The sequence below is a fragment of the Protomyctophum bolini genome (assembly GCF_963924005.1).
Source record: "Protomyctophum bolini genome assembly, chromosome: 5".
NCBI lineage: Eukaryota > Metazoa > Chordata > Actinopteri > Myctophiformes > Myctophidae > Protomyctophum > Protomyctophum bolini.
Window position 1 is genome coordinate 11,715,196 of NC_137866.1, and position 26,199 is coordinate 11,741,394.

Below are 26,199 nucleotides of genomic sequence, written 5' to 3' on the forward strand. Positions count from 1 at the left end.
GTCTCAGTGCTTTTTCTGTTTTTTATCCTCTTTAGCAGATTTTGTATTGACCTGTACTTTATACTGTACCCATTCTACAAACTGTTAATAACATTTTCTATCAATCAAGGAGTTGCGAACTTACATTGGTGCAGTTTGGTCTTTGCAGTCTCTCTGCAGCCAAGCAGGAACCTCCCTTTAGACCTCCTCCTTTGCTTTGGGTTCCGGGTGAATGTCTTAAAAAGGATAGGAAGGGAGGAGTTAAACATCATTAGGACTAAATAAGTTTTGTCTGACTTCCCACTGTAAGGAATGCATTGCTGCCTGTTATGAAGAAACGATATGGATGGGCTCACTCACTCACTATAGTCGCCTGCCCCTGGTTGTTTTTGATGTAGTGTAATAATAACTCGCATGTGATATTAATTATGTGGGAACTTCAACTGGGAAGATTTCGGTTGTGGAAATTAAATAGTGTAGCCTAGCTGCTGCTTGTCCGGAAGAGCATTTTGTAAACAGCCTTGCATGTGTTATTAATACGCGGTCGCGTGTGCTCAAGTTGACGAGAACCAGACGAGAACAAACGTCACACATGTAGTCTCAATTTCTCAAATGAAGTAATGGATCTAAACCAGACTGTTGTGTACATTTCGATAAAAGTGGTTGTTTTGATTTCGTGCGCTCTCTCGTTTTTAGGTTCTTCCCTCATTATATTTGTATACATATTTTGGCCAGATTTGAGGACAACTCCAAGAAAACTTCTGGTATATCTGTCAGTTTCAGACTGGATGTCTGCAACGTCATACGCATATGGAGTCTGGAAGGTTTTTAAGTACGATTCTAAAGACTGTGTCGCCCAAGGAGCAATATCTACATTTGCAAATACAAGCTCTTTTTTCTGGACAGTTGCTATAGCCATTTACCTGTACGTTTTCATCGTAAGATCCAACCAAAGACTTGCAGACAGCTTGGTGTTGTTTTTCCACATCGTCAGGTAAGTAGGGGACTAATATACACGGGCTATTACTTTGCTACTGCAATTCAATTTATACGAGTTTTAATTAGTTGGAATGTTTCTTAACAAAATTAGCATGCTGGGGTGACTCACTGGTAGGACATATGAATAACTATTCTTCGCAGTCGTACATTTACCTGGAGGTAGAAAGTAGAAGACAAGAATTTAGAATCAGATCTGTGCGCGCATGCACCTCACGCTGTGATTGGTTCATTGTTTAATTGGTGATCAGAGCCAGAGTGGCGATGACCTTGTCCCTGGATGTAGACGTAGGTTACATTTGGCTCTGATCAGCCACCACAAACAATTCTCCCACTACTCTTGATCAATGCAACATTTTATATAACTTATTGTTGATATGTCACTACTCACTAGGAAGGACTTTGGATAAATAATCCACGAAATCTGGGTGTGTAATTTATTGAAGGGGGTAACATTGAAGTATTTCTTTTAATGCTTTTTAGTGGCTTTCGCCATTTTTTTTTATAAAACAAAATAATTATGGGGGGATAAACAGTAGAGTAGGCTGACAGGAAATGGGGAGAGAGATGGGGTGACATGCAGTAAAGGCCCTCGAACCCGTGGCACACTGCCAGACTGGATTACCAGTCAAGGTGCCTGGACCGCAGTATTCATTAACAGTTTGCAGATTTACAGTACGTTTCAAGCACAACTAAATACAAAAACTGTTAACTGTGGACGACACCATAAAGCATTACACTTGTTTACAAGAGGGTCCACCATTTCCAATTCATCAGAACATTTAGATACGTACAAATATACACTTCTGTATAGCCAAACACAGGAAATGATCATAAAAGAAGGGAAAGGCAGAAAAACAAGGTGGAAAAGGGGTGGGTGTTTTTTTTCCAGATTTTTACGGGGCCAGTTTCGAATTGCAGCCGTTCCCTTTGAGAGCGGTTTTGAAGGAGTCAAGGAATTTGCATGTCTTAATGACTGTTGGTAGGGCGTTCCACATTTTGGTGGCATAGGAGCGAAATGAATTTAGTCCCTTATTTGTGCCGAATCTGCGTTGCACAAGCAAATCTTGTGGACCAGACCCAGTTCAAGATGGTGTACTCTGTCGTCAACTCTAAGCCTGAGGTGGGTGAGGCCAAGTAGCCTGACCAGTTTGTTTTGGGAAGTCTGGAGCCTTGTGGCCCTTTTGAGGTGCTGTGGTACCAAGAGGTGCATGCATAGTCGAACCTTGTAAGAGAGCTCCTGTTAAAGTCTTCAAGGTGTTTTTGTCGACCAGTGAGGAGATCCTGTATAGGAATCTTGTTCTTTGGTTGACTTTTTTTTATCACGTTGGTGGCCATTTTATCACCGGAAAGATTTGCCTCCAGGATGTAACCTGGGTAGGTAATTCATATTTTCGTGTTGTCACCCACTCTAACCAAGAAGCCATCTGCCTTGCTGAGATTACTATTTGATCCAAAAAGAATGGATTCAGTTTTTTCCAGGTGTAAACTGTAAAGATAGTTTGTTATCTGCGAGCCAGGTGCAGATTCTACCTAGTTCAGAGCTGAGGGCCTTTTCAACCTGCAGTTTGTTCCTGTCCGAGACCAGCAGTGCAGAGTCAAGTTGCAGAGACAAGCTGATAAGTCATGTCGTTTACCTACTGTATAATAACAGTAAAGGCCCTAGTATGCTTCCAACGTCCCCCTCCATTGGAGTAAAAGGCCTCTTTTAGAGGTTGAGGTTTAAGAATAAGTAAGTGCAAATCTTACCAATATTGTTCCCTACATTGAGGTAAATTTGTAATGATTTTAGGAGTGCACATTTTGTGCAACAAAGTTACACAATAGTGCAGAATACAACACATGAGCCAAATACACTCATGATTAAACACATGATGGATTTTATGCCGGTTCAATTTACTGAATGACACATAAGCTGATCTGGTGAACTGCTGAGAAGCTGATTTTTGAGGAAGTTTTGCAACATTTCATTTGGTCATTTATCAAGAGGTTCCTTCTGTTTCCTTCCTGTCTAGTTGGGGTGTTCCATTGGCCGTTACTACTGCAGCTCTGTGCCTCTATAAGATCGGGTTCGATGCTTCCGAGGTGTCCGTAGGGTGGTGCTGGGTGAAGATCGAGGCTCCTGACCATGTGCTGTGGATGTTTCTGACGGGGAAGATCTGGGAAGTCCTGGCTTACATCACGCTCCCTGTCCTCTACATTCTGATCAAGAGGCACATCCACAGAGCAGTAAGAACTCAAACTCAAACTTCTGTGGTCTCAATAAGTCTTGTTATGATAATGTTTCAAAACACATTGTGCCTACAGTATGTGACCCATGCCGAAGCCATGTAAAGTAAAACAACAACACATGAGACAAATCATGAATGTTGCACTTTGTAGCTATTCAACATTTTCATCATAGAACATGAATTACGTTTACATTCTGCTTATCATCATTATTACTTTGATAGTTTAGCAGAAGTCTTAACTTGTCATGTGCCTCATTTAGCATGCAGCCCTGTCTGAGTACCGACCACTCTTGGCCAGCAGCCCTGTGTCCATCTCCTCTTCCATGGCTGACAGGAAGCTCACCCTCATCCCCATCATCTTCATTGCCCTGCGTATTTGGAGCTCAGTGCGCTTTGTACTGATGCTAGTGGGCTCCCCTGCCAGGCAGAACCCAGCACTTGTCACTCTGCATGTGAGTTGAACTTGAGCTCCAGCATATTGTTGCTGTTGGGCAGAAACATTGTATTTCCATAACGGTGTCTCCTCCTACAAAGCGTACAAAGTATTAAGAAAAAATATATAAAAAAAAAACATTAATACCCGGACGGTTAGTTAAACCGTCTGGGCACCTAGGCTGAGAGCCAGCCGGGCGGCGTCCCGCGGGTTCGACTCCCGAACCAGACGGCCTTTGCCGCGTGTCACTCCCCATTTCCTGTTTGTCTACTGTTCCCTATCAATAAAGGCAAAAAGCCGAAAACAAATCTTAAAAAACAAAATAAAATTATAGTTGCGAACGCAGTGATTGCGAACAAGGTCCGCCAAGTTATTTTCTTTAATTATGACAACACGATAACTGAGATAAACGTTTGTTGTGCCACATTCTTTTGAAATGATGCCCTAGATCTGTGTTGTCTTATGAATCAGCACTGTTTCCCCTCTACAGTGGTGCAATTTCAGTTATTTTACGGAACAACCAGACTACTCGTATATACTCATTAACTAATGTTGACATTTTCAGCATTCATTCAAATGAATGTTCATTTATAACATGCATAAACATCGTGTTGACTACTGTCTACAGCAGTGGTGTAATGGTGATCTTCTTTTTTCCGGTACCACTGCATTTTAATTACGTCACGTGCACGCACGCACACGCACGCACGTACACTCTCGTGCACACGCCTACAAGTGAGCATGGCATGCGAACAGAACAGCTGTTAGCCTAAGCCTATAGGCCTATTCATTGATTATATTGTATGAGAGTTTGAGACACGCATACACAAAAGTAGACTTTAAATAATCAGACAAACTTCTTCACTGCGCTGCAGTAGCGAAACTAAAAAGTTTGCTTTGGATGAATCTCTTCTTTGACGGTGAAAGAGGCATTTATTGCGTGCAGAACACCACAGAAGCATTAGCCTACTGGAGCCATAGCAAAGTAGTAGCCATTTGATTTGAGCACGGTACTAAAATAGTACTAAAATAGGGGCTGGCACGCCCACCACCAGTAAACCTAGACCACTGGGTACTTGGTGCATCTTGGAAAGTCTTGTGACCCGAGGTTAGGTGCATCTTCTCTTGAATCTAGGGGGACGCGTTCTAGCATGCATGCGCGTGCACCGTTCCGTTCCGTACCTGGGCGTGCACGTCACACCTTTTTTGGTACCTCGGTGTGGTACTGCGTTCTATGAGCATGACACCACTGGTCTACAGTAAAAGACAACCCGCAACCATCGCATTTTACAATGACTTACTCCTCCGTTGTTCAGATGCTCGAGACAACGTAACACGTAGCACAGAACACTGTGCTCCCAGAGCACAGTGTTCTGAATTTTCGAACGGTGACGATCCGACAGCTCTGAATTTCCAAACAACCAGAGAGCACCTGGGGTGTGTTCCAGTGCTTTGAGTTTTGGAAGGTGCTGCCATGGACTGCCTTGGGACAAGCACCATCATTTGTCTGTTGTCTACATCGATACTATTAAAATACATATTGTTAAAAAGGACACATTGTTAAAAAGACACATTTCTTTTCAAAAGTGAAATTATATGTTTAGCAGCCCTATATGTCTGTGTGTATGCATTGTGTGTTTATTTACACTTGTGTTTAGAATATTGAACTTGTATGCAAAGCCATGTTTGCATACCGTAATTACAGTGAATTACCATACATTAATGAGGGGAACCCTCCCCTGAATCATTACTGTTAACATTTAATGCTTTCCATCTGGTCCCCCAGGGCATTGGCAATACGTTCCAGGGTGCTGCGAACTGCATCATGTTTGTTCTGTGCACCCAGCCCATCCGCGCTCGTCTCTCGGCAATGTTCTGCTGCTGCTGTAAGTGCCGAACAGGGTCTCCCAGCTCACAAGACTCTCCCCAAAGGCCTCTGGTAGAGACGGAAGAGAGCACTAGCTGAGCCCGGGCCAATGGATCATTTCTTGTGGTTGGGGAGGACATGAGGAAAATGATGAAGGGTTGGAGAAGAGCACCAGCTCAGCACCAGCCTCATTACAGCAAGTGCCTGCAAAGATGGCTGTGGAAATTCTGCATGTGCATGCACATCTGCCGTAGGGGACATGCTTTATATGTACGGTATGTACTGTATACCACACCACATGCACTTTGGATGATGAGGACCGTGGTGCATGTACAGCCTGATTTAGGCTTATTTTTGTGCTAGTGTTGCGCACCAAAATAGCAGATCTACAAGCTCAACAGATCGTGCTGTGCTGTCACTGCTGTGTCTGTGAGACTGTATTTTTGTGAGTGACACTGCTGCGCAACTAAGCATAAATCCGGCTTATGATGCTTCAAATAGGATTCTATTACTTGATCTCCGATATAATTTGGCCACATGGAACAGTTTGTGCTTGTTTAAAAAAAAATGTAGTGAAAGAGCTTTTAAAGTTTAGGGTTAGACTTTTCCTGTGAAACTACTCTTGATTGTTCTTTTTTATGGTGGTTATATATTTTTTTGTGCAGGAGGATGCTAAACGCACACCAGTCTTGGTAGTGGTGCTAGCTCACGGCAGAAACATCTAAAGAGTTACAGTAAGTCTTAAAAAGACAAAAGAGTGGCCGCACACACTGTTAGCCAAAGTGCCAGTTATATATTTTTTATCTTAATATCAGTCCTTGTAATAATGCATTTTTTTTTAAACTTATGTTTATATTCTACTTTGTGCACTGATGTGCTCTGTGTATCATGTTACCCCTGATCAGTTTTATGTTGCTAAATGGTACTCTGTAAAATGTTTTCTTTTTTTTCTGAGCTTTCCGCAGCTCTGCCATCTCCAAAATCCAGTAACGTTCTTGGCATATAATACATTATTGACTTAATTAATAAATGATAATGCCTTTATGCTGTGGGAAATGGGCAAAGTAGCTTAAGCTTTTTACATACCACAGAACAGTGGATTTGTGGACTTTGATTTCTAAACTTTATGTCACATGGCTTTGGCGCGTACTTTGTCTCGAGCACAGCACAAAATGAATGCATAAGAAATGTAGACTGTCTGCCAAGCCTAATATCTTTATTAACTGTATAATTTAATTATGATGTAGGGACAAGAATGCCTTGTTTACATTATTCAGCTATACAGAAGCTGCTACAATCACTCATACTTTAATAAATACATAGAGGTGAATTAACTCATCATTCTATCGAAATTGTATTTAGGTATTGACTGTCTTTATGAGATTTTTGAGACTGGTAAGATTTCACTCCAAACCTATTGATTCTTCGATCCATGACTAGAGTTGCAACTTGTTTTTCTTGCTGTAGATGCAGAACATCTTCAGCCAGAACAATAAAGTTTCTATCATTTGATGATGTGGCCATGAGAAGTGACATCAGAGTGTGTTGTCTATACTCTATAACAGTGGTTCCCAAACTTTTTCATGTCAAGGACCCCCAAATTGACACTAATTAGCCCACGGACCCCCATTTGTAAAATATATCTCAGGGCCCCCATGAGAGGAGAGTTTTACAGCTCTAGCAATGATTCTCAACCCGTTTAATTTCAAGGACCCATTTAATGGCATTTCTATCTCTTGGACCCCCAATGTATATTGTAAAATCAATGTTAATTTAACTGAGTCTGAGAGTGTATAAAATTGTACACAGAGTTACAGTCCCATAAGGGTCCATTTGGTTCCTAACTATCATTTACCTGAGGACCCCTTGGAACTCCCTCAAGGACCCGATGGGGGTCCCCGGACCCCACTTTGGGAACCACTGGTCTATACCATAGAGTAGACTGTAAAAGAATAGGGTCTATACTCTGAAAACTGAGGCCGTTGAGTGATATGTAAAGCCTCACTTCTCCTTTGAGAGCAGTTGTTTTTGGCTTCCAGCCACCCAACTTAGCAACATGCCACAAAGCAGACAGAATGCATACCAATGAACCCACTGAGCCCTTTTGAGATCCCTCACTGGTGACAGTACCAGAGGAGAGGAGATTCCTTTCATAGTTCTCCAGACTGCTTAAATTCGTATTTCTAGATCCAATGACATCTTGATGATCCTTTCTTATAGGTGACAAGCAATAAGATGAATTAGATAAACATTAAATATAAGTAATATACCAGATGTGAAAGCATTTTTGAAACATTTAAACAACACAAACAATTGTACCACGGCAGAACACAGGATACTATAACGAGACAGAGTGAACAATCTTTATGCTAATGATGTGGAGTCTTGTGGACCACATTTTTGTCCTTGAGGTTCCCCAGATGATGAATGGTGGCATTCTTTTGCTGCAGTAAGAATGCAGCATGTGGCTCCTACTCCTAGTAGTTATTTCAGTGAATAGGTTTTCAGATTTGGCTGACATTGAAGCAGCTTTAACCCATGGAAACACTTAAGGACAGTGGTTTATCTCCTACTGGCTCGTGTCCCACTTGTTTAATTCATTGGTGTGAAAGGGTGGCGTCTATACTGCAAGAGATGACCTTGTTGACCTTGCATGCCTTGTTAATGGCTATGTTTTATTGATGACAGATCGTTCATGAGGCTGTGTTGATGTGCCAAAAAACATTAACCACCCAAGGTGAGAGGGAATAGTTTTGCTACGTGACACCTTTTCCCTCAGTGGTGTGGTAGAGAATGTTCGGACAATGTTTCTGGTCATTAGAACTACTAGGCCGGTGCCCTTTGGCTACGTGACACCTTTTCCCTCAGTGGTGTGGTAGAGAATGTTCGGACAATGTTTCTGGTCATTAGAACTACTAGGCCGGTGCCCTTTGGCTACGTGACACCTTTTCCCTCAGTGGTGGTGTTGAGAATGTTCGGACAATGTATCTGGTCATTAGAACTACTAGGCCGGTGCCCTTTTGGGCGCCAGGCCTACTCGGGCCATGCAAGTGGCCAACAGGCGATACACATCCCACCCATTGTGATACTCCTGTATATTTGATGGACTCGCACCACTCCATGTGTATCGCGGGATGTACTTGTACCGCTCCACATGGATTTAATAACCTACAGTTTTCCATTTTTGAATGATCATCCGTTGTGTTTCTCTGAGCCATTCTCCAATGCCCAATTATTCACTGTGCCCACGGGCAAGAGGTATTTACATTACAGTTGCTTCTTAGTAGAGTGGCCCCAAACCACAGAGCATCCATTTTTATCCTGCCTAGCCTCAGGGACATTATATTATGACACACACACACACACACACACACGCAAGATAAGAATTAATGCAATACATGGTCCAAACAACAAGATGTTTCAGAGCTGTGATCTTTTATTTTATGCCCAGTAGCCTGCTTTTATCCACAATATAAAACTAATTCCTTTACTGAGATGGTGAAAATATATTATATTTTATGAACAAAAGCCTATTGTGCAACCCCACCCTCTGGGGGATGTGCAATGAAGATAGACACATTTTTTATTGTATTGTAACGTGATAAACATTTGTAATTACTTCAAGATTACTGCTGATTGCAGATCTGTACAGTTTAATGTGCCAATATATCTTACCGTTGGACTATCCTTTACAAATCAAATCAAATCAAACTTTATTTGTATAGCACATTTCCAACGACTGAGGTTGAACCAAAGTGCTTCACATCACAGAGCATGAAAACATACATACTGTAGAGTTACAGAGAGTTATCTACAAATTCGTTCAACACATAATTAAAGGACCACTTCACCACTTTTCAAACTATCTTCATATAATAGGTCCTGAAAAAAAATCATGAAAAAATGGCGTAATTCTTTTCTACTCAGTCTGTGTCTCAAACCGTCCTCCAATGACATCATTGATGGGGAATACAAGCTAATAGAAACTGCAGGCTTTCTAGTCCTGAAAAGTTGCAATGCGAAAATGGAAGCCGAAAAACTAATCTGCCTAATGATGTCACTGGAGGATGATCATTTTATCATGATTATTAGTGAGGAGTCTGAGGACCTATTATATGAAGATAGTTTGAAAAGTGGTGAAGTGGTCCTTTAATGAACACTACAGAGTACTGCAGTAAACTTTGCAGCGCTCTCTGATCCCATGTCCAAAGGGCATCTTGAATCCACTGGTCGAGCCACACTGACTGTACCTTTTATTACTGAGTGACAACAGCCGTGAGAGTAGGACTAAATTCAGCCATGAAAGAAGACAAGGACCCAGGGGAACCTGTGGAGAGGAGAGGGGTGAGTTAGAATCACACAGTGTGTGAAAAGCACTAATTACCTGCTTAATTATTTTGTCAGTAAGTGTTTGGTCATTGTTCAGCAGCATAATCATGGATGGTTTTAACCGCTTGAATCCTTGCGTCTATTCTGGCCTGGGTATGTCATTATAATAGGCGAGCATTGGGTGAAAATAGCAGAGCTACAAGCTCACATCGTGTCACATTGCAAGGCATTGTGAGCTTGTAGATCGCCCCTTATCGGCAAAGATATTTGGTGGGGAGGGTAAAAAGGAGGGGACCAAATATAGACCCCTGGGGAACTAAGAATATAGGGTTTACAGTAAGTGGTTAATGTTGACATCCAAGATATGAGTTCAATTAATTATGTTAATTAATCATTTAATACTGATGTCTCTGGCAGAGATTAACTGCTGTGCTGGCCCTGGTAACACTGATATCTGCCTTTGGTTCATCTTTCCAATATGGTTACAATGTTGCTGTGGTCAACTCTCCATCTCCAGTAAGTCAACCTTTATCTCATTGAAGTCATGATTATATTAACAGGATTTCACAATATTATATAGGGTCAGGTATGGGACCAATGTACAGAATATCAATAAATAAATACCTAACATCATATGGCAGAATATGTAGCATTATATGAATAGTTTGTCTATTGTATTGTCTCGCTTTATCCATTATTGTTATGTTAAAGGGGGAGACCCTAATTGTTACCCAGTCTCTCTAGGTCTTTGGTAAACAGAAAATAAATCTTCAGGCTGGGATACCAATTTCATACATCAGGAGAGAGAACTCATGCAGGATACAGGTTAAACTTATACAAGTGAAATTTGAAGGGACGAAACAAATAAACAAGGAGACAAAATTGGAACTGAAACACAAACTGATGATTGGTCTTCCCTCTCCTTATTGGATGAAATTCGTAATCCACCAGAAAAGGCATATTCTGTTTACTTAGCTATATCATCACTTCTATACCACTTGAAGCACCTCAGGTTTTGTTCTGCTCTCTCCAGTTCATGCAGCAGTTCTATAACTCCACCTATGAGGATCGTTATGGTACGCCAATGGAAGAGAACTTCCTGACTCTGCTGTGGTCTCTGTCAGTGTCCATGTACCCCATGGGGGGTTTCTTTGGCTCTCTGATGGTAGCACCATTGGTTAACAAGTTGGGAAGGTAATATTTTATTGTATTACATTGGTAACGATTTGTTACAAATTAGGCTAGTAAAGTACAATACCTCATTTAGTTTTCTTATTAGTAATCATGCAAACTTTTTTGAATTATGTAATAATTCATAAATTCTTCTTGTTTCTGTTTGATAACTGAGTTTCAAAGGAATTTCTTGATGTGATACTCTTATAATACAAAAACATAAATATCAATAAACACAGTGGTCTACATAGATTCTATCATTCCTTTTTACTTCATGGCAGGAAGGGCACCCTTCTCTTCAACAACATATTCTCCATCATTCCTGCTGTAATGATGGGAGTGAGTGAAATCGCACAATCCTATGAGATCATCATCGTGGGCAGGATTCTAGTGGGTATCTGTGCAGGTCAGAAGAACCTAAATGGTCACGTATCCCAATGACTCAAATTGACTGGGAACCGGGTGACGTTACATAGAAGATACTAGTATGTTACATATTTTTTAACCACCATCCTGGCATCAACATTTTAGGCATAGGCGGGGAGAAAGCAGGTCAAGAAAGCAGATCTAAAAGCTCACTGTATAATAAGTGTGAGCTTCTGGCTATTTTCTAAATAATTTAGATGTTTTCTATTTTGTATCTGAAATGGTCTTATTGCATCTACAGGTTTGTCATCCAATGTGGTGCCTATGTATCTGGGTGAGCTCTCTCCAAAGAACCTCAGAGGAGCCATTGGGATTGTACCACAGCTTTTCATCACCATCGGCATCCTCAGTGCTCAGGTGCTGGGCATAAGGCAGATACTGGGCAACAGTGGAGGTAATGGTGGCGCATCTCACAGTGGAAATAGCTTTGTCAGTCAGTGCATTTCAAACTTGTTGTGCCCAAGGCACACCAATGGCCAAGTCACAATCGCAAGGCACATCTGTATTCAAATAGCAGATCTACAAGCTCACAACGGCAATTTTTTCATGAAAGAAATAATAATAATGTGGAATAGTGAAACGAATGAACAAAAATGTGTTGTTTGTTACAACTCCAAAGGCACACCTGGTCTTGTCTCACAGCAAGTCAGTGAGCTGGGTGATTTTATGACATCAAAAGCCTTTTGTTATCCAAAATTCCAAATGTTATTGATTTAAAAGTTGACTCCTCTTATTCTGTCCTGTAGCTTAGAGCAAACATTATGAGTTATGAGTACTGTATAGTTTTATTTCATATCAGTGAAAATGTGATCATAGCTGCCTGACACTGAACAATGGGTTATCAGTATGTTTTAAACTATTTGGTTGGTGTGGAGATACATTTTTAAATTACTTTTCTCAATTTCACAACTATACTTTTCATTGGTTTTTCATGGAACAGTCTGTACTGTGCAGTCTCTGCTCTTTGGCTTTGTAGGGTCAGTGTTTGGGGTATATATATTGTTGTGGCGTATATCGTTGTGTCAATTAACTCATAGCAGTGAGTTGCTGTTGTTTTGTGCTGAGTCAAACTATGGCTGTTTTCTCCCCAGGCTGGCCCATCATGCTAGGTCTGACAGGTATCCCTGCCTTGATAGAGCTGCTGCTGCTGCCTTTGTTCCCAGAGAGTCCCAGGTACATGCTCATCCAGAGAGGAGATGAGAAGAATGCAAGAATAGGCAAGAACACAGCACACAAACCATGCTTTTTGGGAGAGAGAGAGAGAGAGAGAGAGAGAGAGAGAGAGAGAGAGAGAGAGAGAGCGAGAGCGAGATAGAGAGAGAGAGAGTATGACATAATACAGCTACAAAAACTCTCAAATAAAGATGATAAACATACCCAGTGACATGGATATCTGACACGACAATGTTCCCCATACACTCCCCCAGCTCTGCAGAGTCTGCGTGGCTGGGAGGACGTGGAGGAGGAACTCTCCGAGATGCGTCTGGAGGACCAGTCGGAGCGGGCGGAGGGCCATCTGTCTGTCTTCAGCCTGCTGTCCCAGCGCTCACTCCGATGGCAGCTGGTCTCCATCATCATCATGAACATGGGGCAGCAGCTGTCAGGGGTGAACGCGGTGAGACACCTGACCATGTGCAGCATCCTTGACCCCTGTCCTTGGCCCACAGTGTCGTTGACTCGTTGTTTCAGTAGTAGCAGAACTGCAAACTCACTGCCAATCTTCCGTCGTAGTCTGAAAACTCATCTCTTCAGACTCCACCTTAGCCCTACACTTGCCATAGCCTTGATGACAGGCGTATGCAAAGGCTAAAATATGTCATTTAGATAGCATAATTATGTGTACATATCATTCTATAGTGTATACTTATAGTTTCATTGTAGTTACATTGTCACAGATATTTTAATGTTAGACGGATGTTAGGTTCTTAGCTTACTTATGATCCTTTCTATGCATTTGATGTAATACCCATGTGTTGTTCTTGCTTACTTACTGTAGTCGCTCTGGATTATGCCTAAATTGTTCTTCCTCTAGAATGGCTTTATTTCTTTTTCATTTTATGAATATAAGCAGCAGTCTACGGCTCAATTTAATTCATAATTAATTCTCCTCTACTGATGCAGTCGGGTGAAGCTATAAGAGAGGAGGCGATGCAGTTTGATCCTAGGCCAGCAGGGGGACCTTTGAAACACAGTGTAGTGTATTGTGTTGCTGACAAAGCATATGATATTAATTATACCATAGTCCATGCAGATTATCATGGACAAAGGTGAACATCCCTCTTTTATATTGAACCGTCCCTAAACCAATCCACCCATCCACGACTATACTTCTATATGTAACCACAGCACATCTCACCCTGTTTCTCAGATCTACTACTACGCAGATAGCATCTATGGCTCTGCAGGTGTAAATCAGAAGGACATCCAGTACGTCACAGTGGGCACAGGATCTGTGAATGTCTTCATGACCATAGCTGCTGTATGTAAGCTGTTCATGTGAATGTCTTCATGACCATAGCTGCTGTATGTAAGCTGTTCTGTGAATGTCTTCATGACCATAGCTGCTGTATGTAAGCTGTTCTGTGAATGTCTTCATGACCATAGCTGCTGTATCATGTAAGGATCTGTGAATGTCTTCATGACCATAGCTGCTGTATGTAAGCTGTTCATGCAGTCAATCAGTCAGTAGTCATTCAGCAGAATGAGTCTATACTGTTTTAGATGTGTTCAGCATAGTCAAAGTTGGAAAGAACATTTCTGTCTTCTTGTTAAACTATATCACGTGCCCCCTTTCCCCCTGAAACAGATCTGCTCTCCTGCCTTTTCCTGCTTTGTTACATTACATTAAACATGTAGCATAGATAAAATAATAATATATTGTACCCCTCCTATTTCCCCTGTTTCATGCATTAGCAGTTCTCTCTAATCATTCTGGGATCACATTCACATTCATTTTGTTGCTCACTATATTGGTTGATTTTAATGGCGATATTCTGGAATTCCACTTAAATTACTGCAGGTAAATTCATGTAAAAACTTTTTTTTAAATCACAGGTCTTTATAGTGGAGGCCACAGGGAGGAGGCTGCTTCTTCTCATCGGTTTTGCAATCTGCTGTGCAGCCTGTGTTTTGCTCACCATAGCACTCAGCTTCCAGGTAGAACACACTCAAATGTTACTCTTCCACCCTCTTGTGGCTGTGTTTCATAACACAGCAATAAAAAAGGTGCTTGGTATTTGGTAATGTGATTATGGGACCATAAAACCAGGGGTGTCCCGGCTTATTCTCTACCCCCCCCCCCCCCCCCTCTTTTTGTGTACAATGTGAAAAAGATACAGGTTATACACTATACCTTTACTTTTAATTTGATCGTATCTATGTATATAGCCTACTTTTCTAATGTTTTAGTTATCATAATTATATTTGTATCTTGTTATATTATAGCTACTACAGTCAATCGAGTCGGGAACAATTGGAAATGCATGCCCCACCCCGTTATACAATACCTGTTTTGCTCTCTGTCTGTCCATTTGCCTATCAGTATGGGACAGTTCTGGACAGCTACCTATCCAATCCACCAGGGGCACTAAACTCCATTATTGGCCCACCCAGTTATGCAATACTCATTGTACCCATTATCATAGTACCTATTTATGCCCATATGGAGTTCCGTGTCAGGCATGCCCAAATATTTAGGCCAGTTTATGACGTTATATGATATTAATGACATCAGCATACTACATATGGGGATTTTCTGATCTGGTCTAGTTCCCGATTATAATACAACCACATTTTTAGGATATTTCTATTGAAAAACATAGTCTTATATTTAGCATAGGGTTTTTTGAATAGCAGTTGGATCCATAAATGCCTATATATGGCTGTAGACCAACTCAATGCCGGGCACTGTACTCCCTCGGGTCGTCACCGACGCTCGCTGAATTTGAAATCGATTGGTCAGACAGTTCTCAAGATACGTGAACTACAGAAGGACAGACGGAGAGATTTTGTGCGTTTATAGTAGGATTGTTGTATTAGTCCCACCAACATTTCGCAGTTTTTACCTGTATGAGTGAGTGACAAATAAAACCACTTCCTTCTCTTGAATCTCTAGATTTTTTACTCTAAAAGTCAGTGGACTGGTGGTGACAGACAGTGCATATACGCAACTCACCAATCTCATAAGTCTTTGCATGTTAATGGATTAGGCAGATTTCAAAACAAAGAACAGACAACTGGGATGTAGCAAATCTGTGGTTTAACCACACATGTTAGAGTGACAACATTTATATCATAATACCCTGGAAACCCATTGAGTATATTAATTCGCTTGCTTGTTATGGCTTAAAACAAACCTCATAAACATGTTTGATAAATAATAATGGTCTGTGGTTTGACAGGAGAGTGTCTCCTGGATGCCCTATGTCAGCATCGCCTGTGTCATCATCTACGTCATTGGACATGCCATAGGGCCTAGTAAGTCTAACAAAAGTTGTTGATTATAACCTGGTGGTCCATTAGCTAAAGTGTTGTTTGGATGCGACTAGACATTTAATAATACATGTCAAAAAGTTTAGCTCAGTTGTCTAATGTATGAGCGTAATTCCGTGTAATAGCACATCACTGCCAGACCATGATGATGATGGGTCCAAAGTGTTTGGGTTTGTGGTTGACCACATCTGCGTTCCAGGTCCCATTCCTTACGTGGTGACCACCGAGATGTTCAGGCAGTCATCCAGGCCAGCTGCTTTCATGGTGGCAGGATCTGTGCACTGGTTGTCTAACTTCACTGTTGGTCTAGTCTTCCCTTTCCTAGAGGTCAGTGTCACAATGGTTAAAAATGTGTTCTTTGTGGTGTTTATGACAGAAAATGCATTCTTCTCCCTTCGAACATATTTCTGTGTAATTCAACAAGTAATTACCCATTTCTTATGTGTCTACAATATAATTACTATAATTTCACTAACTATTACTGTGTACAATTACCATTCTTGGGGCGGTGGGGTGCGACTGCAATTGCACCAGCTCTGACTTGGAAAAACTAGGGAGGAAAATCAGCACAGCACAGGTTGATAAGGAAAATAATAGTAGTATATTACGAACATCTTTGACATTGAGGGTGTTTTGGAAAATAGAAGCCAGGGGAGAAACTGTAAATATCCATCCTTCACATGTTTACTTCCTCTATCAACCTGCAGCCAAATGTCAAAAATGAGGACCTTGTGTGTGATGTAAAAGGCAATGTTTTATCAACGGAAAACACAACATGCCTGAAAAGTATAAAATCTTCCAGTAACTCTCCCCCTTAAATCATTTGGTGGGGGTGTAGTGTTTATATCCCCAAGCTGTTTATTCACTGCATTCTTAGAACATAACTTCTAAGAACAAACTGATCAGTGATCACATTTCCATCCATGGTCCCATCCCCAGAGGTTCCTTGGGCCCTACAGCTTCATCATCTTTTCCTTCATCTGCCTGATGACGCTGGTCTACATCTGGCTGGTGGTCCCAGAGACCAAGAACAAGACTTTCTTGGAGATCAGCCAGATGTTCGCCAAGAGAAACAAAGTAGAGATCAAGCTGGGCAATGGAGATACACCACTGACAGAGACCAAAGACAGCCGGGAGGATGTAGGGAAGGCCACCGCATTCTGAACACAAATGAAGACATTGAGAGCAGAGGAAGTGTTCCTCCTTTGAGGGTTGAATAGGGTATGAAGTGTTTTAATCCAGCCTCTATTTACCAGTAAGACGCGCAAACGCGGGAAGCGAACGCAGCTGAGACCCTGCAGATCATGTCTGTCTGTCTGTCTGTGTGTCTGTCCCGCTGTTACTGTATATGTGGACCTGGCCCCTTTTGTGCCCATATATGGAGCTGAGTGATTGCTGATGCAACACACTCCATATTTGGACATATAGCGGGACAGACACACAGACAGACACACAGACAGACAGACATGATCTGCTAGGTCTCATAGTAAGTGCTCACTGAGTTCGCAATGACATGACATATGTGCACCGACCGTGTTTGTGTGTGTGCGCACACATGCGTGCGTGAATACATAAGAGTACATCATTCTGCACCAGACAAAGGGAAATTCCTGTGCATGTGTTATATAGCATCAGTAAATGATGACCCACAAAAAACGGGTCCATGAAAACCTCCAATCATTAAAGTAACTGACAAAACAACTTATACAATAGACCTTTATTGATCACAGAAAGATACACATAAAATACATTTCTAATGCTATTATTATGACCAACTATTGTTATGATTTAAATGTCAACTTACAAACATTTAATTTCTTTATCATCCTTCATTTCATATGTATATACTAGTGTACATTAATCATGGCACCACTGGTATTGCGCCATAGATGAATAAAAAACCTCCATCCCCAACTGATATATATATTTGTACTATACTATAAAGCTTATACATCACACCTGGTCATTTAGGAACACCTATAGTCATTCTCCAACTGCACTCCTCCATATAGACTGAGAGACGTGATCCCCCAGTTGAACACATTGCCCATCACAGTGTTGTTCTTCTCACACGTCATCTGCTCGCGAATCTCAGCTGTGCTGAGCACATAGTCCCACATGTTCACGTCGGTCATCTTGCCCTCAAAGGCGTCCGAGTCGGAGATGCCCAGGTAGCCATCCTGATCCCTGCCCAGAACAAACACTCCCCCGGAGCTGAGTGTGTAGCCGCCCCTCAGGTACTGCTCCTCCCCTTCGACGCCGTTGATCCACAGCTCTGCCGCGCCGGTGTGCGACGTCCAGGTGACGCAGTAGTTAGCCCAGTCATGTGACTGGGTGCTGTGTGGTAGGTTGACAAACTCGTTGCCGATCCACAGGCCCACCTCGTAGCCGATGGTGATCATGAGCTCGTTGTCAATGCCCGGGGTGAAATAGGAGAGGACAGTGTGGATGCCGCCGGGCTGCGGCCTCACGTGCATGCATACAGAGAAGGAGTGCAGGTCCATCGGGTGGTTAACACGGGCCAGGGCATAGCTGCCAGCACTCCTCTCTGGGAAGCTGAGCACCAGAGGAGACTGAGAGCGAGGTTCTGAGGGGGACAAGAGAATGAAATGTTAGACTAAACCGCGACACATTCAGCCCTAGGGCGGCACATGCAGCACATTTACATATCTGTGTAAATGTACTTCTCAATGCAAAGAAGTGGCAAAGAACCGCTCACCATTTCTGGAAGGCTTAGATTCCTGAATTCCACCTGGAATGGGGGATAGTACAGAGTACAGAGTAACACTATATTCATTGGCTAACACTATTGGCTAACACTATTAGCTATATTATGGGAACTTGATAGATACAGTAAACCTCAGTCTACTCACTTGAATGCATTTTTTGAATGTGTTTTCCAAGTGTTGTTATTAGACTCTCGATCCTCAGGAGCTTGGACTCAATTTCATCTTGCCGACAAAATGCTGAGTAGAGACAGAGGAAACAAAAGTGCTTGTTCTGAGTATTATTTGGAAATACCATGTGCTGTTATAGAAAGTATTATCAGACTGTCCACTCAGAGAGTGGGCGGGGTCTTTGGGCTGGATCCAGGCTAAGGCTAAGCCCAATTGTGTCATTTAAGAGTCCGATTGCGTTACATACTGCCTTTCCCAAGACGTGGTAGGAAGGATGACTCCACCACACGGTCATTTAGAGGCTGGGCCATGCGGTAGTCATTCCACAGGGTCTTGTTCTCCATGTCCATTAGAGTGCTCTCCAACTTTCTGATCTGAACATAAAAAGGAGTTTAACATAACAAAAGAGACTGAACATAACAACCAATGTGGCAAACTTGAGTTCTCAAAGTTGAAACAGTTATTATTACTTCACTTATTGTGAAGCGTTTTTGTTTTACCATGTGGGGAAAATGTGAGATAGTCAATCAACAGTAATCAGTAATCAATAAAGAATGTACTATAGGCCTACATAGGTATATATTCATGTAACATGTCATGGTTATAGATCCGATATAGAACCGAAGTAGAGAAGCTCTGCTGTACCTGGTTATGTGAGAGAGTAATGGGGGTATCAAACACCGTCCAGAGGATGCTCTCGTAGCAGGGTGGAGTGGTGAGGGAGCCCTGATATCTGAAGAAATGGTTTAGGTTCTCAGGCAGCATGTCGCGCACATTGAGGCTAGATATATTCATTGACTGACCTGTCAGGATTGCATTTAAAAACACATTAATATATTGGTAGTCAAGATTTTAACAAGATCGATTCACTTGAGTTATGAATGATACTAATTAAGCCAAGGCATTAAAAAAAACAGAACACTGTAAATACCAAATTTTACTCTGAAAGTGTCAATAATTACTTTTTACACTCTCAAAGTTAAATTAACCCTGGGAATGTGCTGTGTAGAGAGAAGGGATGTGGTGCAGTGGTTAGTTATTTCACCCTTTGAAAAGGATAGCTCTGTACTGTCTCCTAGTATATATTATCTTTACCCTGACATAGTGTGGGAAAGCTGAGGAGGGCGACGGGATAGGTTTCTTTTGTCACTCACTGTTCATTTAAACATACGTAAAATGTGTCCTCTGCATTTTACTCATCCTAGGAGCAGTGCCAAAAAGACAATCCTGTGCCAAAACAGTTGCAGTTCAAAAGAGACAAAACCATCAATGGGCACAACTGACCTGCATACTTGATTCTCTCCAGATTGGAGATAAAGTCGCTGTAGTAGGTATTCTCAAAATGCCCATCCTGGAAATGTGAAACAATGATGTCAAACAATAGCTAGCTTGTTCATTTTCAAATCATCAGTGACTCTCAGTAAGAGTTAAATGGACCCATGACAGTTAAATTAACATTAAATAACTTACTGTGCAGTGATTAACAGGAATATTTGCTGGACTATCAGTTGGCTAAAACCACACCAGTAAAGCCTGATAAATACTTGTAAATATGGGCTGGTGTCATGCACTGAAATGGCAGATCTATAAGTCACGCACCTTGCCCTGCAATGTGTTATGAGCTTGTAGATTGGCTATTTTTGGTGCACAACACCTGCATGCAACAAAGTCTAATGGGGCTTTAACATTGTCTGCATTACACTGCTATCAAGGCAGGCAGATGCCTGTGGTAGTGTTGCCACAGCAATGACCTCACACAGGAAAATGCCACTGACTGGCCAAGACCTTTGGCATTCCTGTGGAAGAGATAAATCACACAACCTGCCAACACGCAATCATCCACTCAATAGACTAGAGCCTCTTACTGTCCAGGGTGACGGACACTGCTATGGCATCATACACAGGGGAGGGCATTTGGTCAGCTGGCAACTGTACATTTTCATCATAAAGCTTTTTATCAGCTTGCAGCGCTGATCTACATTTAATAACGACCATAGTGACGACTGTAGTGGACACTTTTTCACGATTGTCTGCCTCTAGGCTAACCTGACTCTGCTAGATGGTGGCAGTAGTGAGTTCCTCCTCCTGCTTCCATCTGGTCTCTCGGGCAGAGACGATGTACTCCGAACCAGTGCTGATCGGAGCGATATGCGGCCGTATGCGGCCGCTAGAGGCAGGATCAACGCAAGACTGATGACGTATTGAAGCTGTGCCAGAGTGCAAATGTAAACACAATCTAACAAGACTACAACTCAAAATTATTATGGAGATATATCCTCTAGGCTGCCTCTAAGTCTAAGCCAATGCGAGACTTAGCCATAAAACCCATAGTCTGATTGAACGGTAAAGAAAAAAACATAATCTGAACACCGCAACGTGATGGAGGCTGTGTTGTGAACTTGTGAATCAAAACCACCACCATCTGGCGGATATCATATGACTTTAGTCATTTCTTGTTTATTCGTCACATGAGTTTGTGTTATACTGTACACTACGAATTGTATAACGTGATGGCCAGAATTCAGAAACAGAAATAGCCCTGCTTTCCCTAGAGGACAAATGATAGGTCAAACATGCACACACTTGTACAGTATGTAAAAGGAGGAGGAGAAGAGAGGGAAAAGAAGATGTTTTTTGACATATCCTACCTCATAGAAAAAGGCAAGAACTGCCAAGCCATCAGGCTTATCTCTGGCTTCAGTGAAGCTTTTGTACTTGTCAGAGTTGTAATGCACAACGTGGAGCTAGAAGACAAGGAGAAAATGATAGGACAAGTGAGTTGCCAGATTATACCCCCTGAGCTGCATCTCAAGCTCTTGGCAAGTTCTTGGCAATGGTCAGGCAGATCATCTAACATCACAACAAAGTGGATTCAATTACAATGCAAACCTTTACTTAGACATCATGAAAAAACGGAGCCGGAACACAAGCCGGAAAATAAACCACAGGGTAAATACGGGTGGTAAATAACTGAATTGGACATGTTAGGAGAGAGAGAGAGAGAGAGAGAGGTCAAACAACTCAACAACATTGAGGACAGTCTTAAGCCCGACACACACCGCACATGGAAAATAGAACAGTGGCATATCGGAGCGTCAGGCGAGGCGTGAACGCGCGCCAGCGTGCGTCTGACGCCGCCGGTGTGGGATAGGTTCATTGAAAATAACGGAGGCTGCATGTTTCATCTTCTACATTGTCTTTTTCATTTTACCCATCCAAGTAATGGGAGCAGCCACTGAGCAGCATGCAGTATAGGCTATTTCCCTTGTCTTTTTATTTGGAGGGAAACTGTTGCATCTGGAGCAAATCTACATGGAAAATATGCTAAATCTATAACATTCCACCAGTGCTGTTGGTCTTTATGTGTCCTCATATTTTATTTTAAAGAGGTCAAATTTAATTTTGAATTCCAGCCAACCTCTGCCATGTAACGGATGCCATCTAGTGTGTGCTCTGCCCCGCTTTCCTCCAAGTCCCAGCCGCCCCAGTGCAGGTGCATCTGTACAGCCGTGTACCGTCCAGGGAGGCCTTTGGTAATCATCAAGGTAGGAGGAAGGTCGATTTGTACTGTTGGGGCACCGGAATATATTAAAGGAGGTTAAACCAGAAATCACCATTCTGCATTTTAGACACTAAAAAAGGACGCTATGTAGAATTCCAACCTATGTAAGAAATATCATTCTGCGTTAATACATCTCATAGCAGTCATAGGAAACTGGTCTATAGTCGAAACTGGTTCCTGTAAAGAAGTCCCCCCCCCCCCCACCCCACCTATTTCCCATACTGTACACATATATGATGATTTACTTTTTTTTCATTGACTTGTGCTTTAGGCCTACCCATTCTACATACTGTGAATAACATTTTCAATCAATCAATCAATCAATACATCAATCAATATGCCTACAGCCTACCTGTGTGCCCGTTGTTGGTCATTAAGAAATTCCCTCTCTGTGCTTCGTATCCATTGAGCTCCAGCTGCAACATGCGGGGGTTGTGCCTCACACTGCGTCGCTGGATGTCAATAGGAGACTGCTTCTTGCCACCGCATGAAGGGTACTTCTCCGGCCAGTGCACCTGGTCCAGAGCCCCCTCTTTACGCAGAGGGTAAACAAACACACCCCGAAATGTAAACCGATGTAAGAAATAAACAGTGTAAACTTCTCTCCAAACAAGTGCTACCCAACTTTTCGCACGAGATGTTTTGTTTGTTCGTGAGGAGAAAACCAAACTAATTCTCGCTATCTCTGTGCGCTTTCACAAGACGTGACAAAAGTTGAATCGGTGGTTAATGACCGCAACACGTTTCTAACAGGCAGGTAGCAATGTGACATGGCATTGTAATAGAACAATTAATTCAAGTATAATCTCAGTTTTGGATTACTTTTTTGTTATTTTTGTTCAATCTAAATAACTAAGATTAAGAATGTATGCTATAGCCTGCTAATTATTGCCTAATTCGGTTTTTGCTCTTTTAATTTATTTCACGTTTCACGCATGTTAGGCTACTATAAGTAGTATCAAAAACAAATAAAGAGAACTGTATTTATAACTGTACCTGTGTATGTCCAGTGTATTCCATCGTGTGATATTACAGCAAGAGCAATGCTGACCAAAGTAAGATGGACAAAAACTGAGAAGAACTCCATTGCAGTGGGACTTGCTTCATGCACAACTCACCTCACACTGACTAAGTAAGTAAAGACTCAGAAAGAGAAAGGAGGTGTTGAGACTTCTGCTGAAAACGCCCTCGGGGGCCAGGCTTTTCCCAGTTCTGCAACAAGAGATGCTAGCTGCTCTGACTGGCCTCATGTCCTCATCAGTGACCCTGAGATCTGTTTAGACTCAGGTTTGGAGGTGGGCCATGTATTGACATTTAAATGTATCATTATTAAAAGGCTAAATATTATCAACAATCATCTTGTCATGGATGGGTTACAAAGCAAATTAATATATATTTTACCCTCAATGATTTCTTATTCATCAACATCATGAGGCCAGAGAATACATTTAATGTTCATAATTCAGGATAATTCAGTTTTTATATTGTTATAGGCTAGCCTATAAGTAAGCTGTTAAAGATACTGTATCCGATATGCCAAAATAGAAATCATCTGATCTGTCAATCGTGCATGTATACTATTACTTTCTTCTTCCATTATATTTGTCATTAAGCCGTGAATTCATGACCCCTCACTTGGATTAAACAGAATAGCTGACTCACTGGATATCAGGAAACCCAAAGAAACATAAGCCTAAAACCGGAAACCAAGATACGAGTATGGTCATGTCATTTGTCCATCAAGCATGCATGCAGGGGAGGGCATGTGGATGGAGTCATTCTGAGACTGCAGATGTTTGTTGATACATTATACACATTGAACACAAACCCAAGGGAACATGAATAGCATATAATAGACTAACAGGTATCACCTGCTGAGATGCACCAGTCACAACATGTCCCATGCCTAACCTCACATGCCAGAACTGTACAACTTTGTGAATGTGTGTGTGTGTGTGTGTGTGTGTGTGTGTGTGTGTGTGTGTGTGTGTGTGTGTGTGTGTGTGTGTGTCAGTGTGTGTGTGTGTGTGTGTGTGTGTGTGTGTGTGTGTGTGTGTGTGTGTGTGTGTGTGTGCGTGTGTGTGTGCGCATACGTGCAGTGTCTGGATTAAGAGCGTCTGCTAAATTCCTGAATTGTAAATTGTAAAATTGTGTGTGTGTGTGTGTGTGTGTGTGTGTGTGTGTGTGTGGGGGGGAGAGAGATAGAGAGAGAGAGAGAGAGAGAGAGAGAGAGAGAGAGAGAGAGAGAGAGAGAGCAGTGAGAGAGAGAAAGTGGGGAAAGAGGGAGGGAGTGAAGATAAGAGTAATGAATGATGAAGGTGCTTGACATTAATTTCCCTATAATTACATGATTCCTCATTAATTAATGTGTACTAGGGCATTAAATATAATGTTTGTTTTGTCTTTGACTGCCAACACTGCACCAATCAATACCTTTGTGGATTAAACAGGCTCGGCAGGTGCAGGCCTACGCAGTCTTGTTAGGTTGTAGGCTATATTGGTAGCAGCTAGGACAATGATTATAATAATAATAATAACTTGGATTTATATAGCGCCTTGCAAGAAACCCAGTCCTTGAGGAGGTCGGTCAAATAAACTATAAATGTGTAATGTATCAAGGGGCGCCCGCTGGCCTAGTGGTCCAGGAGCATGTCACTTGTCACATATACTGTAGTGTAGGCTCTGGCCCGAGTCCTGTTCATGACCACTTTTGCTGCATGTCTCACCGCTTCTCTCTCTCTCCCTCTTTCCTGTCAATCTTCCCTTGAAACCAGTAAATACTGGCAAAAGGCAGAAAAGCCAAAAACAAATATTTAAAAAAAGTAAACGTATCAATACTGAAATATAGAATTACAAATACTCCGTTACAAGTGTGGTATCCATATCTTCATAATATTCATAATAATTAGGACATTTTGGTCACCGTGCTAATTTGATGGTTAGGTGAGACACATTGTCTAGTCAGAGCCTGGTCTGGGAATCCTTCACTAGAGATCTCAGCCACTACAGCCAGGTACCCTGAGACAGGGATGCTTTGGCAATGTAAACGTATGTTTTCTCATGGCAATAAAGCCCTTTGAATTGAATTGAATTGAATTGAAATTGAGTACAGTCATTTGCAATTCCATTGTCCTAACCTATGCTCGCAGCAGATAAAATGGTCTGTAGAATCTCCTATGCAAATGTTAACTCCACCACTGTATTAATCTCTCGTCTATGAAAAAGTACTGTATATATTGTCTCAGTAAAGGCAGCATTTCAGTAGTCTTAACTGGCCGCGTCCTGCGGTCAGAACAGGAGCCCTGAGCTCCAGGCTCAGGGTCCAAGGCGAAGCTCTGCTGTCTTTGTCTTGGTTTCAATAAATGGTCCACATCATCTGATGCTTTGAAAGGTTTTACTACTCTACAAGTTTGTTTTAGAGAACATTATTCTTCTACAGTTTGGTCAGTCAGTGTAGGGAAATTACACTACACGTAAAAGTCTGGAATTCAAAATGTGCTTGAGTAAAAGTACAATACTGAAATATAGAATTACAATTTATAGAATTACAAATACTCCGTTACAAGTGTGGTATCCATATCTTCATAATATTAATAATAATTAGGACATTTTGGTCACCGTGCTAATTTGATGGTTAGGTGAGACACATTGTCTAGTCAGAGCCTGGTCTGGGAATCTTCCTTCACTAGAGATCTCAGCCACTACAGCCAGGTACCCTGAGACAGGGATGCTTTGGCAATGTAAACGTATGTTTTCTCATGGCAATAAAGCCCTTTGAATTGAATTGAATTGAATTGAATTGAATTGAATTGAAT

General features: G+C 41.8%; 3 protein-coding genes across 3 annotated transcripts; 2 read left to right on the forward strand and 1 right to left on the reverse strand.

Annotated features, from left to right (window-relative positions):
* The first annotated feature begins 283 nt into the window (after positions 1-283).
* On the forward strand, positions 284-6,863 carry gpr157 (G protein-coupled receptor 157). Its single transcript, XM_080763369.1, has 4 exons — positions 284-973; positions 2,991-3,204; positions 3,467-3,658; positions 5,426-6,863. Exons 1-4 carry the CDS (start codon positions 600-602, stop codon positions 5,603-5,605), a joined length of 960 nt encoding a protein of 319 aa, XP_080619495.1. The 5' UTR covers positions 284-599; the 3' UTR covers positions 5,606-6,863.
* Positions 6,864-9,612: 2,749 nt separating this feature from the next.
* On the forward strand, positions 9,613-17,089 carry slc2a5 (solute carrier family 2 member 5; the record flags this gene model as incomplete). The annotated part of the gene is made up of 12 exons (XM_080763312.1): positions 9,613-9,850; positions 10,253-10,351; positions 10,869-11,029; positions 11,290-11,414; positions 11,676-11,828; positions 12,526-12,651; positions 12,862-13,049; positions 13,803-13,913; positions 14,489-14,590; positions 15,835-15,910; positions 16,125-16,252; positions 16,865-17,089. The coding sequence occupies exons 1-12, from the start codon at positions 9,806-9,808 to the stop codon at positions 17,087-17,089; spliced, it is 1,539 nt and encodes a 512-aa protein (XP_080619438.1). The 5' UTR covers positions 9,613-9,805.
* A 544-nt stretch (positions 17,090-17,633) lies between these two features.
* Positions 17,634-23,505, reverse strand: ca6 (carbonic anhydrase VI). Its single transcript, XM_080763324.1, has 10 exons — positions 23,381-23,505; positions 22,737-22,916; positions 22,241-22,389; positions 21,471-21,566; positions 20,107-20,173; positions 19,468-19,625; positions 19,070-19,196; positions 18,799-18,891; positions 18,645-18,677; positions 17,634-18,512 (listed from the first exon to the last, which is right to left on the reverse strand). The coding sequence occupies exons 1-10, from the start codon at positions 23,469-23,471 to the stop codon at positions 17,893-17,895; spliced, it is 1,614 nt and encodes a 537-aa protein (XP_080619450.1). The 5' UTR covers positions 23,472-23,505; the 3' UTR covers positions 17,634-17,892.
* Between the last annotated feature and the right edge of the window lie 2,694 nt (positions 23,506-26,199).

Excerpts from the sequence above, each read along its gene's own strand:
- gpr157 (XM_080763369.1), top strand. The coding sequence starts at position 600 with ATGGATCTAAACCAGACTGTTGTGTACATTTCGATAAAAGTGGTTGTT. Across the intron at positions 974-2,990 it reads TTGTTTTTCCACATCGTCAG|TTGGGGTGTTCCATTGGCCG; the intron begins GTAAGTAGGGGA and ends CTTCCTGTCTAG. Across the intron at positions 3,659-5,425 it reads CAGCACTTGTCACTCTGCAT|GGCATTGGCAATACGTTCCA; the intron begins GTGAGTTGAACT and ends CTGGTCCCCCAG.
- ca6 (XM_080763324.1), bottom strand. The coding sequence starts at position 23,471 with ATGGAGTTCTTCTCAGTTTTTGTCCATCTTACTTTGGTCAGCATTGCT. Across the intron at positions 22,917-23,380 it reads AATACACTGGACATACACAG|AGGGGGCTCTGGACCAGGTG; the intron begins GTACAGTTATAA and ends CTCTGCGTAAAG. Across the intron at positions 18,892-19,069 it reads ACCACGTCTTGGGAAAGGCA|CATTTTGTCGGCAAGATGAA; the intron begins GTATGTAACGCA and ends GTCTCTACTCAG.